The sequence below is a fragment of the Orycteropus afer genome, unplaced genomic scaffold, assembly GCF_000298275.1.
Source record: "Orycteropus afer afer isolate SDZICR_OR568_19922 unplaced genomic scaffold, OryAfe1.0 scaffold00018, whole genome shotgun sequence".
NCBI classification, from domain to species: Eukaryota; Metazoa; Chordata; class Mammalia; order Tubulidentata; family Orycteropodidae; genus Orycteropus; species Orycteropus afer.
Window position 1 is genome coordinate 14,633,080 of NW_006921605.1, and position 13,571 is coordinate 14,646,650.

Sequence of the window (13,571 nt, forward strand, 5' to 3'; positions counted from 1 at the left end):
GCGCGGGGACGCGGAAGGAGCCGATGCTGGGAACCAGGAACCGGAAGCCCAGAGCTGGTGCCGGGGGCTGCTGGGTCAGGAGGAGGCTGCAGGCGTGGAGACCCTGCCGTCCTGCCGTCGGGGAAGGCATGCATTCACTCATTCATTCGTTCATGCAATCGGCAGTGACCGGATTCTGGCTGGATGCCAGGCACCACGTTAGTGCTCTGATAACTCAGTGGTGAGCCTGACCGCTGGGTCCCTGCCCTCCGGAAGCTTCCATCCTGTCAGAGTCTCCCAGTGCTGCTGCAACAGATACACGAGTGAGTGGCTTCAAGAACAGAAGTGTATTTTCTCACAGTTCAGGAGGCTCCAAGTCCATTCAGCGCACTAGCTCCAGGAAGGCTCTGGCTGTGGCCTCAGGGGAAGGCCCTCCTCTCCTTTAGCGTCTGAGGTTCCACCTCGATGTCTTGGCCATCTTCATGTGGCATCAGTCTTCCTCCCTCTGTGTTTGCTGGACTCGGGTCTAATCTGCTCTTTCGGACTCAAAAGTGGTTAGGTTTAGGGCACACCTTACACTGAGAGGGCCTCGTTGAGGAAACAAAGAAAACTCCGTTCCAAACAGTAAAAGGGGTCAGGACTCCAATACAAACACATTCTAATGGGGGAGTCCCACAATAAACATCTCAGACACTCGTTAGCCATCTCAGCCAACAAAACTGTACTGGACACTTCCTCTGTGTAGAAACTGAAATACATGTGAAAAACGCCATCATACTTTCTAGGGAAAAACCCACCTTGAGCCAAACTGTTCAGTATAACTCTGGAAGGACAAACTGGATCCTGTCTAGGGGAACTGGAGGAGGGGAGAGGGAAAGGAGGTCCATCTCAAAGGAGTCCCCCTTTGGGGCTGCATAAGATGGGTTTGAGCCAGCCACGGGCAGTACCTTTGGAGAGCCGTGTCTGTCTGCACCCAGGCAGCTGGACCTGAGGGAGAGGCAGCTGCCACCTGCTGAAGGGCCCGGACAGGCAGAATCTCCTTCCCACTTACCCTGTGCCCAGTCTGCAGCTGGCCAAAGAGCACCTCAGAGATGTCTAGCCCGTCGAAGTGCCGGTCCGGGGGCAGGCTGGCCTGGGCCAGGGCCACGACGGTGGGGAAGATGTCCAGTACACTGCAGGAGGAACAAGACTGCACTGTTCCCAGGCTGCTTCCAGACCATCTCCCTGGCCACACTATGGTCAAAACCCACCCAAACCAGCCCACAACTCAGCACCAACAGCCTCTTGGGTGGCCTGCCCTTTCTGCCTTTCAGGCTCTAATCCAGATCCTGCTCCTACAAGAGGCTCTGGAACCAAGTTGTTGCCTAGGTTCAAATCCCCACTCTGCTACTTACTATCTAGCGTCTAGGTCTTCTGTTGTGTACCATGGACATAATAACAACAGTGGCTGCCTCCCAGGGTGGTTGTGTGAGTGAAACAGAGGTAAGGCACTAGGGAAAAGGCCTGAATGTGTTCCTGAATGTTTGTTTTATAATTATTCACAAGTATATTACTACTAACCTATCTCTCTAAGATCTAAGGAGTTCTACCTGTCACCAGCCAGGCCATAGCCACTCACTTAGAGGGAACACTGTGTGACAGTTGTCTGCAAAGGAATAGTCACTTCAATATCCATTCCCTGGCTCTCTTCAGTAAATACGAATCTTTGTTTAGAATACCATAATACGTGAGACATTCGCCCTTCCTTTTTTTTAAGTTCTTTCTCCCCATTCCAAAATAGTAAATGTTTGTTACAGATAAAATTAGCACACACACACAGAAATACAAAAGAGAAAAAACACACAAACAGTCCCATTACCCAAAGGCAACCACTGTTAGCATTCCGGTCTGTTTATTCACGTGGTTTCCTAAGTCACGGAGTTCAATGTGCCTCCACTATCACATCTCTGTCCAGCCCATGGTGCTCGTGCCAGGGGAAACTTCTCGGCCAGAACAGAGGGAAGGGCTGCCCCTCAATGGGGCTGTTTCTCTGAGAGGTGGGCCAACTGAGTCTGTGGACTTGGTCGAGTCAGGAGCAGGGTCAATGTGAGGCTAGACTTCCCTAAGAAAGGCTGCCTTTGGCTCAGTCACAGGGAGGCCTCAGGGACCACCAGTAACAAAGCAAAGCAAAGCAAAACAGTGGCTGACAGGACCACTCCGACTCGTGGCCACCCCATGCGTCAGAGCAGAGAGTGCTCCCTGCACCTTTCTTCGGAAGCAGCTCTGGATGGCCTCCAGCCTCCAGCCGTTCAGTTAACAGCCCAGCACGTTAATGGTCTGCACCATGCTGGGACTTCTCCAAGGACCACGGAAGTCCATCACCCACTCTTCCCACTCTGAGGTCCAGGAGGTCTCCATCCTCCCGGGGGGCTGTAGATTGGCCCAGCTCCTTCTCCTCCCCAGCACTGGGCCTACAACCCCAGGCAGAACCTCGCCACTGATTACAGGACACAGTGTTTTCTGGCTTGCCTTCACAGGCCATGGAGCTGGTGGCTTATCTTCCAGATCTCTGCTCCAGGAGCCAGCATCCCACACTAAAGCTGGTGGAAGGAGTGCGGAGTGAGCCCTTGCAAAGTACAGAACAGTCCAGAGACCTGTCCAAAGTCCAAGGTTCCCGCAATAAGTGGGGAGGCAAAGAACACTGCACTGCGGTCGTTTGTGGCTGTTTGTTTGAACTTTCTCTAAATTGCGCCCCTAAGAGAGATCAGTGTCACCCGGAAGTCAAATCACTGAGCAAGGAAAACATGATTTGCATTTGATTTTGGAATATATTGTATGCTTTCTTTTTCTATCTTATTTTTCTCTCCTGTAGCATGAGGTTGCATCCTAATTATAATTGGGGCATAGTTCTATTTCTCATATTCACAGAATCCTAGTGTCTCTGAGTTTGGCAAGTCCAAGTCCACCAGGAGCAGAAAGAAAACCCCTCAGCAGAGAGATATGCTCCAACACCTCCAGTAACCCAGGCAGCCCAGTCCAGCGCTGGCAGGCATGGGCTGTTGAAAACTCCCTCCTGATGTAATGGTGGGAAGCCTAGCCCCCAAGGGCAGCTCTGGAAGAGGGAGGTGCACTCTGGCGCACACACAGCCCTGTCACCATCCCAGGGCTGGACCCCAGCCTAGGCTATGAACTTGAAGAAAGCAGCACTCTTATTCCAAACTCAAACACTGCCTAAGAAACTGGTCCTGGGAGTTGCTGAAGCCTTGAATGGAGACATTTTCAAAATAAAATAAAAACAAATCCCTACTTTCCATGTTTCTGCAAATCATTGTGATGTTTGGGACAGAAGAGTTGACGAGGTCACCACCAGACTTTGATGTGACTGACGCACCTTGGCTTTCATGGGTCCCTTCCTCCATTCAAAAAACTTTTTTTTCTAAAAATTATACTTTATAACTGTGTTGGTATAAAGGCAAATATGTAACTATTATATATTAAGTCCTTTTCTCTAAACTAAAAGTTCCCTTTTCCCTTCTGATTTAAAAAAAAAAAAAAATTAGAATTTCTCGTGGGCCTCTAAAAGTATTGTGGACACTCGGCACTGGGTCTGCTGGCCCTGACTTCTAAGGCCCACTTTACTGGACCTTTTGGTGATGAGAAGGTGAAGCCTACTCTTGAAAAGAGAGGTTTGAGACCAATCTGCCGAGTGACAAAGAGGCTGTCCTCAGAGGGGCCAGAGGGGCCCTCTTCGCAGGTTCTCTTGCCCCTATGAAAAAGACTTTCTTTTTCTTCATAGGGCTTGCGCCAGTCCAGGCTCTGAAGGGTGTTTGTAGGAAGTGCATGCCTTTGTATTCTTATTCAAAGACAAGTCAAAGGAGCCTGGCGGAGGAGGCTGGCCAGTGGCAAAGACGCCCTACCCCAGAGTGGGGAGGCTGGGGAGCTGAAGGGCCATAGGAGGACTCACTTCAAACTGAACAGCCCGACTTCACTGCACGTACTGATGGAACTGAGGCGGTTTGCTGGGCTGTCCCAAGGTAAAGGGACAGACAGAGTGGGGAGGGAGGGTGCCTCCTAGACGCTGAGGACATTCAAGTGGTCAATTACCCAGGGAGAAGGCCGACCTGAGCTGAACACAGCAAGTCGGACAGGTGAGGGATTGCTAGGAAAAGGACTGGAGGCACTTGGGCCAGTGGGGAAGGGGACTTTTTGTCCCTTTCTGACTGGAGCAAGAGAGGGGAGAACAGAAATTCCGTCAGTCCCTCAGGCTTCAAGGACAGTCCTTTTTTATTTTCTTAACAGTTAGTTGTAAGTGCCTTCGTACTTTGTAATTTGCAATCCTTACGCTCCAAAGCTGGAGCTCTAGTGGCACAGTGGTTAAAATGTTCAGCTGCTAACTGAAAGGTTGGCAGTTCTAACCCACCAGCAGCTCCATGGGAGAAGGATGAGGTAGTCTGCTTCCATAAAGATTTACAGCCTTGAAAACCCCATGGGGCAGTTCTCCTCTGTCCTGTAGGGTCACTATGAGTTGGAATTGACTCAAAAGCAATGAGTAACCGCCAACGGTCAGTAAAAGTCTTTACCTGTCCAGCTGGGTCTTAGCCACACTGCAGAGGAGATTTGAGGCACTGATCTCTGCCCACATTTGGCTCAGAGGTTTCCCTCAGTGGCCCCTCAGGTCACTCTGAGGCCAGTGTAACCCAAACAGCACCATTTTCAGGGTGAATGGGCTCAGGATGTCAGGAGGTACCCAGCAACAAACCTTCCCATTCATCACAGACTGGAGCTGGGGCTGGAAACGTCCCGGCCCCCTCCCGCCCACTGCCAGAGATGGGAAAGAGGAGGGGACCCTGAGGGGACATCTGAACCACCTGACACACAAGCCCCCACCACCACCGATTCCTTGAAGACTCTTCAACATCGCCCCCTTAGAGCATTGGCTCTTCTGCTACTTACAGAGCATTGGCTCCTTGTAGTCTCTACTTCCAGGACCTGGTTCTACTGCCTCAAGATAGTACAGACCCTAGAATCCCACTTCGGTATGACTAACCACCTTTCGGATAACAAGGTACCCCCAGGGGATTATCCACACTCCTAGCTAAAAAGCAGCTTTAGCTGCTTTTCAGAGGAGATGGTTTCCAGTCCTTTCCACCATTCTGGTCACCTGACACTTGCCAATTTCATCTCTAAAAGAGCAGTGCTCAGTTCAGAAGAGAGATGAGGGCCTCCCAGCTCAGATGCAGGGCAGACTCTTCACTTCCTTACCTGCCACCAAGAGAAATTACACTAAAGTCCAGGTTCTCAGCCAGGGCAAGTTCCCATTCCCACCCATCCCCTTCACTCGGTGCTGCTTGGGACATTCTGGTTGTCACAGCCATGAAGGGTAGGGAGGTTGTTATTGGTATCTAGTGGATAGACATCCCACAATGCATAGGACATCCCCACAACTGTGCCAAAGTTGAGAAAGCTTGCATTAGAATTTTAAGTTGAAACCACCAGGCCATTTTCCCACGCTCTACCAAAGCCCTGTCCTCCCCAAAGGAAACCCTAATACCAGAAGCTTTCTGTCTGACTTGTTCATTCCTATACCCCTAGTCCCCAGAACAATGATTGATCCATAGCTGGCCACAACCACAAATATTTGTGGAATAAATTAATTTCCCCCATTCTGTACAGGCATACCTCTGAGATATCATGGGTTCAGTTCCAGACCATCCCAATAAAGCAAATATTGCAATAAAAGTGAGTCACATGAATTTGTTGGTTTCCCAGTGCAAATAAAAGTCATATTTACACCATAATGAATGAACAAATGAACCACTGCTGTGAAGTCAGATCTGACTCATAGTGACCCCTCCTTGGGTTTCCGAGCCTGTATCACTACGGAAGTAGATTGCCCGACCTTCCTTCCGAGGAGTGGCTGGTGGGTTTGAACCATCAGCCTTCTGGTTAGCAGTCAAGTGCCTTAGACACTACACCACCTACCATAGTCTATTTAGTGTATAATAGCCTTATGAAAAAATCTGAAATATTAAAAGAATTACCAAAACATGACAGAGAGACCCAAAGTGAGCACACGCTGTTGGAAAAATGGTACCAATAGACTTGGTCAATGCAGGATGGCCACACACTTTCTATTTGTAAAACAATGCAGTGTCTGAGAAGCACAGTTAACTGAGGTGCAATAAAAGGAGCTATGCCTGTAATTGTATCATTGGGTTTTGGGGTCAAGATCTCTCTTTAATCTTACTACATCATTCAGGTATACACAAGAACATTAACATAGTTTATCTGTAAAAGGATGGGAACTAGAGCAGACCTCCCCCAGCACACATACGTTTTTATTTTCCGATATTCCTCATGAGTACTGACATCAGCTTGACTACTCCCTGAAGCCCATAATTCATTGGAGCCACTGAAATACAGGTTTAAAGGACTCAGACCTTACCTCTGAGTGGCTTAAGGGAGCTATCTCTGATCTAAAGGAAGACCTATATTCCCCCAAGGAATAGAATGCTAGGCTGAACGATAAGTGTCTGGCTGGGCTCCCGAGAACATGCAGTTTCCTGCATATGGATCATAAGAACATTCTTCTTAGAACTAGACATTGAGGGAATTATGGGAAAAGGCGTTAGACACACAACAACCTGCCTGGGCAAAAAGAAAGCTGTACTCCAGTTTGCTCTGCATAGATTCATGTGGGGAAATAGTAAAAGCATGAATTCTGTTGAGAAACCCTCCATTCAGGGCTAATTTAATATAAAAAATAATCCTAAGAGGAGTTAATGTGGTGTACTGGCATTGCGCCGGTAAAAGTCCCCACAGTGGGCACTGGGCCCTCAAGGAAATATTACCTGTACCAAGACTTGCTTCCTTTGGTCACCAGACTATCCCCTAAGTTGGCTGCCACCTCTAAGGCCCTAAGTTGTCAACAACACAATGCAACTGTATTACAGTGCAGTGGTTGACTGTAGGTGCACATGCAAATCTCAAACGAGATGTGCGTGCTCCGTTTTCAGTGATGTAATCTGAGAGATTGCTGAGTTATCCGTGCATATGCAACCCAGCCCGTGAACTTGGCCCTTCTCAATAAGCACTCTGACCACACCAAGCCAGTCCTATAAAAAGCAGCCCGCCTGGCCCTCTTCCCAGGCAGCCTAACATCACAGACTCCAGGCTGCGGTCTAGTCACACCTGCTGGCACCCACTGACAGCATACTGCCCCCTCCTGAGTGTACAGGGCTGACCTGGAGTTCCTGGGGGCCCCCCAGGCTGCCAGCGACAATGCCTACCCACCCCCTACTTTGGCCACCAGAGCTGTTTACCCTTCCTTCCCTCTGAGCTTGAGTCTCTCCCTTACTCTCGGTGGGTCTGAGGATGCTAGCAGGTGCCAAACAAGTTTTCTTTGTTCTACTAGACTGTGTCCCTTATATTAGAATCTATTCAGCTAGTGGGCAAGAACCTTTGAGACTAGGAAATTAGTCTGTAACCAGACTGAAGTCTCTGAGCGTGTAAGCAAGCCCAGGGTTCTATGGAAAGTCCCCTTGTTAGTGAATATAGGGCAGAACCACGGTGAGGAAGTCCCCATCTGTATTAGCAAAACATCTGCACTATATGTCACTTCTTTCAAGTGGCATAGCACAGCCAAGTTCTTTGCCAAGAAGCTAGCCTCTTGGATCTACTTACAGGGCGATAAGAGCGATGGTGAGTTATTATCACGCTTACAGCCACAGCTGTCCTTCTGACACAGGAAGCAGCCAGTGGATCACAGGAAGCTTCATTGCTAGAGGTAGGAAGAGTGTTCTCACCTAGGAACTCCTTCATTGCCTGCTGGCCGAGTGGGGCCATCTCCCGCCCAGGGCAAGCGAGCATCTAGACTCCTTGCTTGGGACCATCTGACTGCCAGTGAGTGACAGGCTGGCTCCACACAGTCACCCTTAGGACACCTGTCCTGCCCCCAAGGACAGAATAATTAGGGCTCAAATGATGTATTCTCTGCCCTCTGCTTGCTCCAGGCCAAGACATGAGCCATCACTGCCCTCTTTTTTGCTTTGTTTTACTTTTATTATGGTGACAACATATACAATAAGACATCCCCCAACATAACAACTAGGGAAAGCTCAGGGATATTGATGACACTTTTCATGTTGTGCCACCATTATTGCTATTTTTTTCCAAAATGTTCCACCACCATTAGCATAAACTCAGTGCATCCAAACAAAAGCTTCCCCTTTCCCATTTCTTTCCTACTCCTAACAATCTTTTGTTTATAGATAGATAGACAGATAGATAGACAGATAGATAGATAGATAGATAGATAGATAGATAGATATAGATAGATATAGATAGATAGATATATAGATAGATAGAATTTTTTAACCTATCTAGGAATTTAGCCTCCCTGCCGCTCCCACCTCTGGTAACCAACAAAGAAAGTTTCCTTCCATGTATAAACCTTTCCTTGACTTTTTACAATAGTGGACTAATACAATTATTTGTCCTTCTGTGATTGACTTATTTCACTCAGCATAATGTCCTCCAAGTTCATTCACATTATGCAGTGTTCTGCAGAGTCTACACTATTCTTTAGGGTTGCATAGGATTCCACTGTGTGTATGTACCACTGTTTGTTTATCCATTTCTCCATTGATGGGCACTTAGGTTGTTTCCATCTCTTTGCCATTATGAACAGTGCTGCAATGAACATGGGTGTGCATATATGTGTCCATGTCCTGCCTCTCACTTTTTTAGGATACACACCTAGTAATTGGATTGCTGGATCAAATGGTATTTCTATTTCCAACTTTTTAAGGAATTGCCATACCAACCTCCATAGTGGTTGTATCATTTTACAGTCCCACCAGCAGTATATGACAGTCCCAATCTGCTCACCAGCATTTGTGTTTTTCTGTCTTATTGAACTTTGCTACTAATGCTGGGGTGAAATGGCATCTCATAGTTGTTTTGATTTGCATCTCTCTATTGGCTAATGATCACGAACAGCTCTTCATGTGTTTGTTGGCTGCCTGAATATCTTCTTTGGTGAAGTGTCTTCTGCTCATTTTTTACTTGGATTGTTTGTCTTTTTGATGTTGAGGTGCTGGAGTTTTCTATAAATTTTAGAGATAAGTCCTTTGTCCGCCATGTCATTGACGAATGTCCTTTCCCATTCTGTAGGTTCTCTTTTCACTCTTCTGCAGAAGGCTTTTAATGCACATAAGAATTTAATTTTTAGAAGGTCCCAATCACCTGCTTTGTCTTCTGCTGTTTGTGCATCTTGGGTTATGCTTGATAGTCTATTTATGCCATAAATTAGGGCCCCTAAGTTTACCCCCATTTTTTCTTTGATGAACTCTATAGTTCTAGGTTTCACATTTAAGTCTTTGATCCATCTTGTGTATGGTGTGAGGTATGGATCCTGTTTTATTTTCCTGCAAATGGATATCCAGTTTTGCCAGCACCATTTGTGAAAGACTATCTCTTCCTCACTTAATGGATTTTGGCCCTTTGCCAAAGATCAGCTGACCATAGGTCAATGGATAGATTTCTGGGTTCTCAATTCTGTTCCACTTGTTTATGTGTCTGTCATTGTACCATTACCAGGCCGTTTTGACAACTATGGCTGTGTAGTAGGTTTTGAGATCTGGGAGTGTGATACCTACTTTGTTCTTCTTCAGTAGTGTTTCGTTTACCTGAGGTCTCTTTCCTTTCTATATAAAATTAGCAATTGGTTTTTCCCTATCTGTAAAAAATGTTGATGGAATCTGGATTGGGATTGCATTGAATATGTAGATTGTATAGATAGTATTGACATTTTCACAATGTTTAATCTTCCTATCCATGAGCATGGTATGTTCTTCCACTTATGTAGATCTCTTATATAATTTCTTAGATCGTTTATATAGCTTCTTAAAGTAGTGTTTTGTAGTTTTCTTTGTATAGGTCTTTTGTGTTCCTGGTAAGATTTATTCCCAAGTATCTTATCCTTTTGGTAGCTATTGTAAATAGTACTGATTTCCTTATTTCCTTTTCAGAAACCTCTTTGCTGGTTTAGAGGAATCCAACTGAGTTTTGTATGTTGGTATCTCACCATTATGTTAAATCTTTTAATAAGTTCCAACAGCTTTCTTGCTGAGTCTCTTGAGTTTTCTCTATACAGAATCATATCATCTGCAAACAGGGATAGTTTGACTTCTTCCTTACCACTTTATGGGTATTATTATGTTGGGGAATTTCCCTTCTACTCCTATTTTTCTGAGAGTTTTTATCAGTTATGGATGTTGGATTTTATCAAATGCCTTTTCTGCATCAATTGATATGATCATGTGATTCTTTTCCTTTATTTTACTTATGTGATGGATTATGTTGATTGTTTTTCTAATGTTGAACCATCCTTGCAGATCTAGTATGAATCCCACTTGGTCATGATGTATTATTTTTTTGATATGTTGCTGGAGTATATTGGCTAGGACTTTGTTGAAGATTGTTGCATCTATATTCATGAGGGATATTGTCTGTAGTTATTATTATTCTAGTGGTGTTTTTGCCTGGTTTTGGTATCAGGGTTATGCTTGCTTCATAAAATGAATTTGGGGAGATCCCACCCTTTTCTATGTTCTGGAATAATTTGAATAGGATTAGTGTCAGCTCTTCTCTGAATGATTGGTAGAAACCACCTGGGCCAGGACTTTTTTTTTGTTGGTATTTTTTTTTTTTTTTTTTGACCTGTTCAATTTCTTCTTTTGTTATGGGTCTATTCAAGTTTTCTACCTCAGTCTGTGTTCGTTTCAGTAAGTAGTATGTTTCTAGAAATCTGCCCATTTCTTCTAGGTTTTCAAATTTGTTGGAGTACAATTCTTTATATTATCCTGATATTATTCTTTTTATTTCTGTTGGTTCTGTTGTGATGTCAATCCTTTCATTTATTTTTGTTACTTGCATCTTCTCCTTCTTTTCCTTTGTTAAGTTTGCCAGTGGTTTGTTGATTTTATAGATCTTTTCAAAGAACCAACTTCTAGTTTTGTTGATTTTCTCTATTGTCTTTCTATTTTCTGTTTATTTCTACTCAAATCTTTATTATTTCTTTTCTTCTGGTGACTGTATTTTTTTTTTTTTTTTTTGCTGCTCTTTTGCTAATTGTTTAGATGTTGCATTAAGGTGTTGATTTTGGCTCTTTCTTCTTTTTTGATGTGTGCATTTATTGCTATAAATTGCCCTCTGATCACTGCTTTTGCTGTGTCCCAAACATTTTTGGTATGTCATGTTTTCATTCGCATTTGATTCAAGGAATTTTTTAACTTCTTTTATTTCTTCTATTACTAAGTCATTTTTGAGGAGGGTGTTATTCAGTTTCCATGTGTTTGCTCTTTTTCTATTGGTCTTCCTAGTGTTGATTTCTAATTTTATAGCCTAGTGATCTGAGAAGATGCTTTGCAGTATCTCAATGTTTTTAAATTTATTGAGGCTTGCTTTGTGGCCTAACAAAGCCACATTGCTTTGTGGTCAATCCTGGAGAATGTTCCATGTGTGCTGGAAAATAATGTATATTTTGCTGTTGTTGGGTGAAGTGCTTTGTAGATGTGTTTAATCAAATTGGTTAATCATGTTGTTTAGTTCTTCTGCATCTTTGTTGAGTTTCTTTCTAGTTGTTCTATCTTTTACTGAAAGTGATGTTTGAAGTCCCTTACTATTATTACTGTGGAGTCATCTATTTATCTTTTCAATTCTGTTAAAGTCTGCTTTATGTAGTTTAGGGTTCTTTCATTGGGTGCATAGATATTAATTATGATTATGTCCTCTTGTTTAACTGATCCTTTAATCATTATATAATGGCCTTCCTTGTCTCTTAAGGTAGGTTTTGTCTTAAAGTCTATTTTATCAGAAATTAATATTGCCACTCCTGCTCTCTTTCGGTTGCCATTTGCTTGGTATATCTTTTTCGAACCTTTGATTTTTAGTCTATTTTTGTCTTTGTGGCTAAGGTATGTCTCTTGTAGACAGCATATCGATGAGTCATGTTTTCTTACTTATCCATTCTGCAACTTTCTGTCTCTTGAGTGGTGCATTTAATCTATTGACATTCAGTGTAATTATCGACAAGTGTGAATTTATTGATTTCATTTTGTTATGTGTTTTTTCATGTTGTTGCTATTTCTTTGTTTCATACAATTTTCTGTGCTGAGCTCATTTTGTTTATGAGGAGTGTTGTCACCTCCTTCACTGGTATTGTTTTAGTATTTGCTAAGTATTTATGCTTGTCCTCTTTTTTATTTTGATGTGAAGGTGTATTATTTTTCTTTGAGGTTACTCTGTAATTTATAAATTTATTTCCAAGTTAAAAACACTCTGTTCCATCTTGCAATTGTCTTGGCTTTCTCACCCTTTAGAAATTCTGTAACTACACTATTAATTCTCTCTTTTTGGTTTGTAGTTGTCCTCATTTACCAATTGATGTCTCTGGTTCCTTGTTTACAGTCTTCTAAGCTTACTTTACTTTAGGTACTTTTATAACTGGGTTGGTTTCTGGGTTATGCTGTCATGTGTGTGAATCATCGGTTGTCGTTTGCTTTAGCATCTTTTGTAAAGTTGATCTGGTTTTAACAAATTCCCTTAACTTCTGCTTATCTGAAAATCTCCTAATTTTGTTCCTAAATTTGATAGATAATTTTGCTGGGTATATAATTTTGGGTTGAAATTTTTTTTTCTTTCAGGGTTTTATATCTCCCATCCCATTGTCTTCTTGCTTGCATGGTTTCTGCTGAGAAATCAGAGCTTATTCTTACTGGCTGTCCTTTGTAGGTAACTTTTTGTTTTTCCTATGCTGCTTTCAGGATTCTTTCTTTGTTTTGGGTTTTGGTCAGTTTGATGACATGTCTTGGTGATTTTCTTTTGCTGTCTATCTTATTTGGGGTTCGTTGAACTTCTTGAATGGATATATTCTCATCTTTCATCATATTAGGGAAATTCTTTTCCAATAAATCTACAATGTTCTCTGTGGTTTTATCTGTCTCTTCCTGTTCTGTAATTCCAATTATATGTTATTCCTCTTGATGGTTTCCCACATGAATCTTAGGCCGTTTTCATCTTTTGTCTGACTGATCCCTTAACAAAGTAGTATTGAGGTATTTGTCTTCAATCTCCTTAATTCTGTCTTCCATTGATTCAATTCTACTCCTTTGCCCATTCAATGTGTTATCTATGTGTGAAATCTCCTTATTAATCTTTTGGCTTTCTGTTTGTTGTTTTTGTATCATTTCTAATTTTTTGTTTATTTTGTCAATTTGTTTTTGTATTGTTTTCCTAAATTGTTCTAGAGTTTTGTCTGTGTTTTCCTTAATTTTGTCAGTGCTTTCTTTGATCTGTCTCTCAAGCTGCTGAAGGTACCAAATACAAATCTTTTGAATTCAGTATCAGGAAGTTCCAATGCTGCTTCTTCCTCAGGGATGTTTTCTCAAATTGTACCCTAATCCCTTGTTCCTACTATTTTATCTTGATTTTTTGTGTGGACTGTGATGGTCTGTTATCTCTGAGATATTGTAGTATTGTTGCACTTAGTTTAATGTGTGGTTGTATGTTAATGTGATTCGCACAAGATGGTTTTCCTTCATTTTGTTTTG

At 43.2% G+C, this 13,571-nt stretch overlaps 1 protein-coding gene across 1 annotated transcript in view; it reads right to left on the reverse strand.

Annotated features, from left to right (window-relative positions):
* The window catches only part of ARSG (arylsulfatase G), a 50,313-nt gene that overhangs the window by 11,464 nt on the left and 25,278 nt on the right, over window positions 1–13,571 (reverse strand). The window contains exon 4 of the mRNA XM_007959896.1: window positions 1,031–1,151. Within this exon, the coding sequence (XP_007958087.1) occupies window positions 1,031–1,151 (121 nt within the window). The remainder of the gene's footprint in view (window positions 1–1,030; window positions 1,152–13,571) is intronic.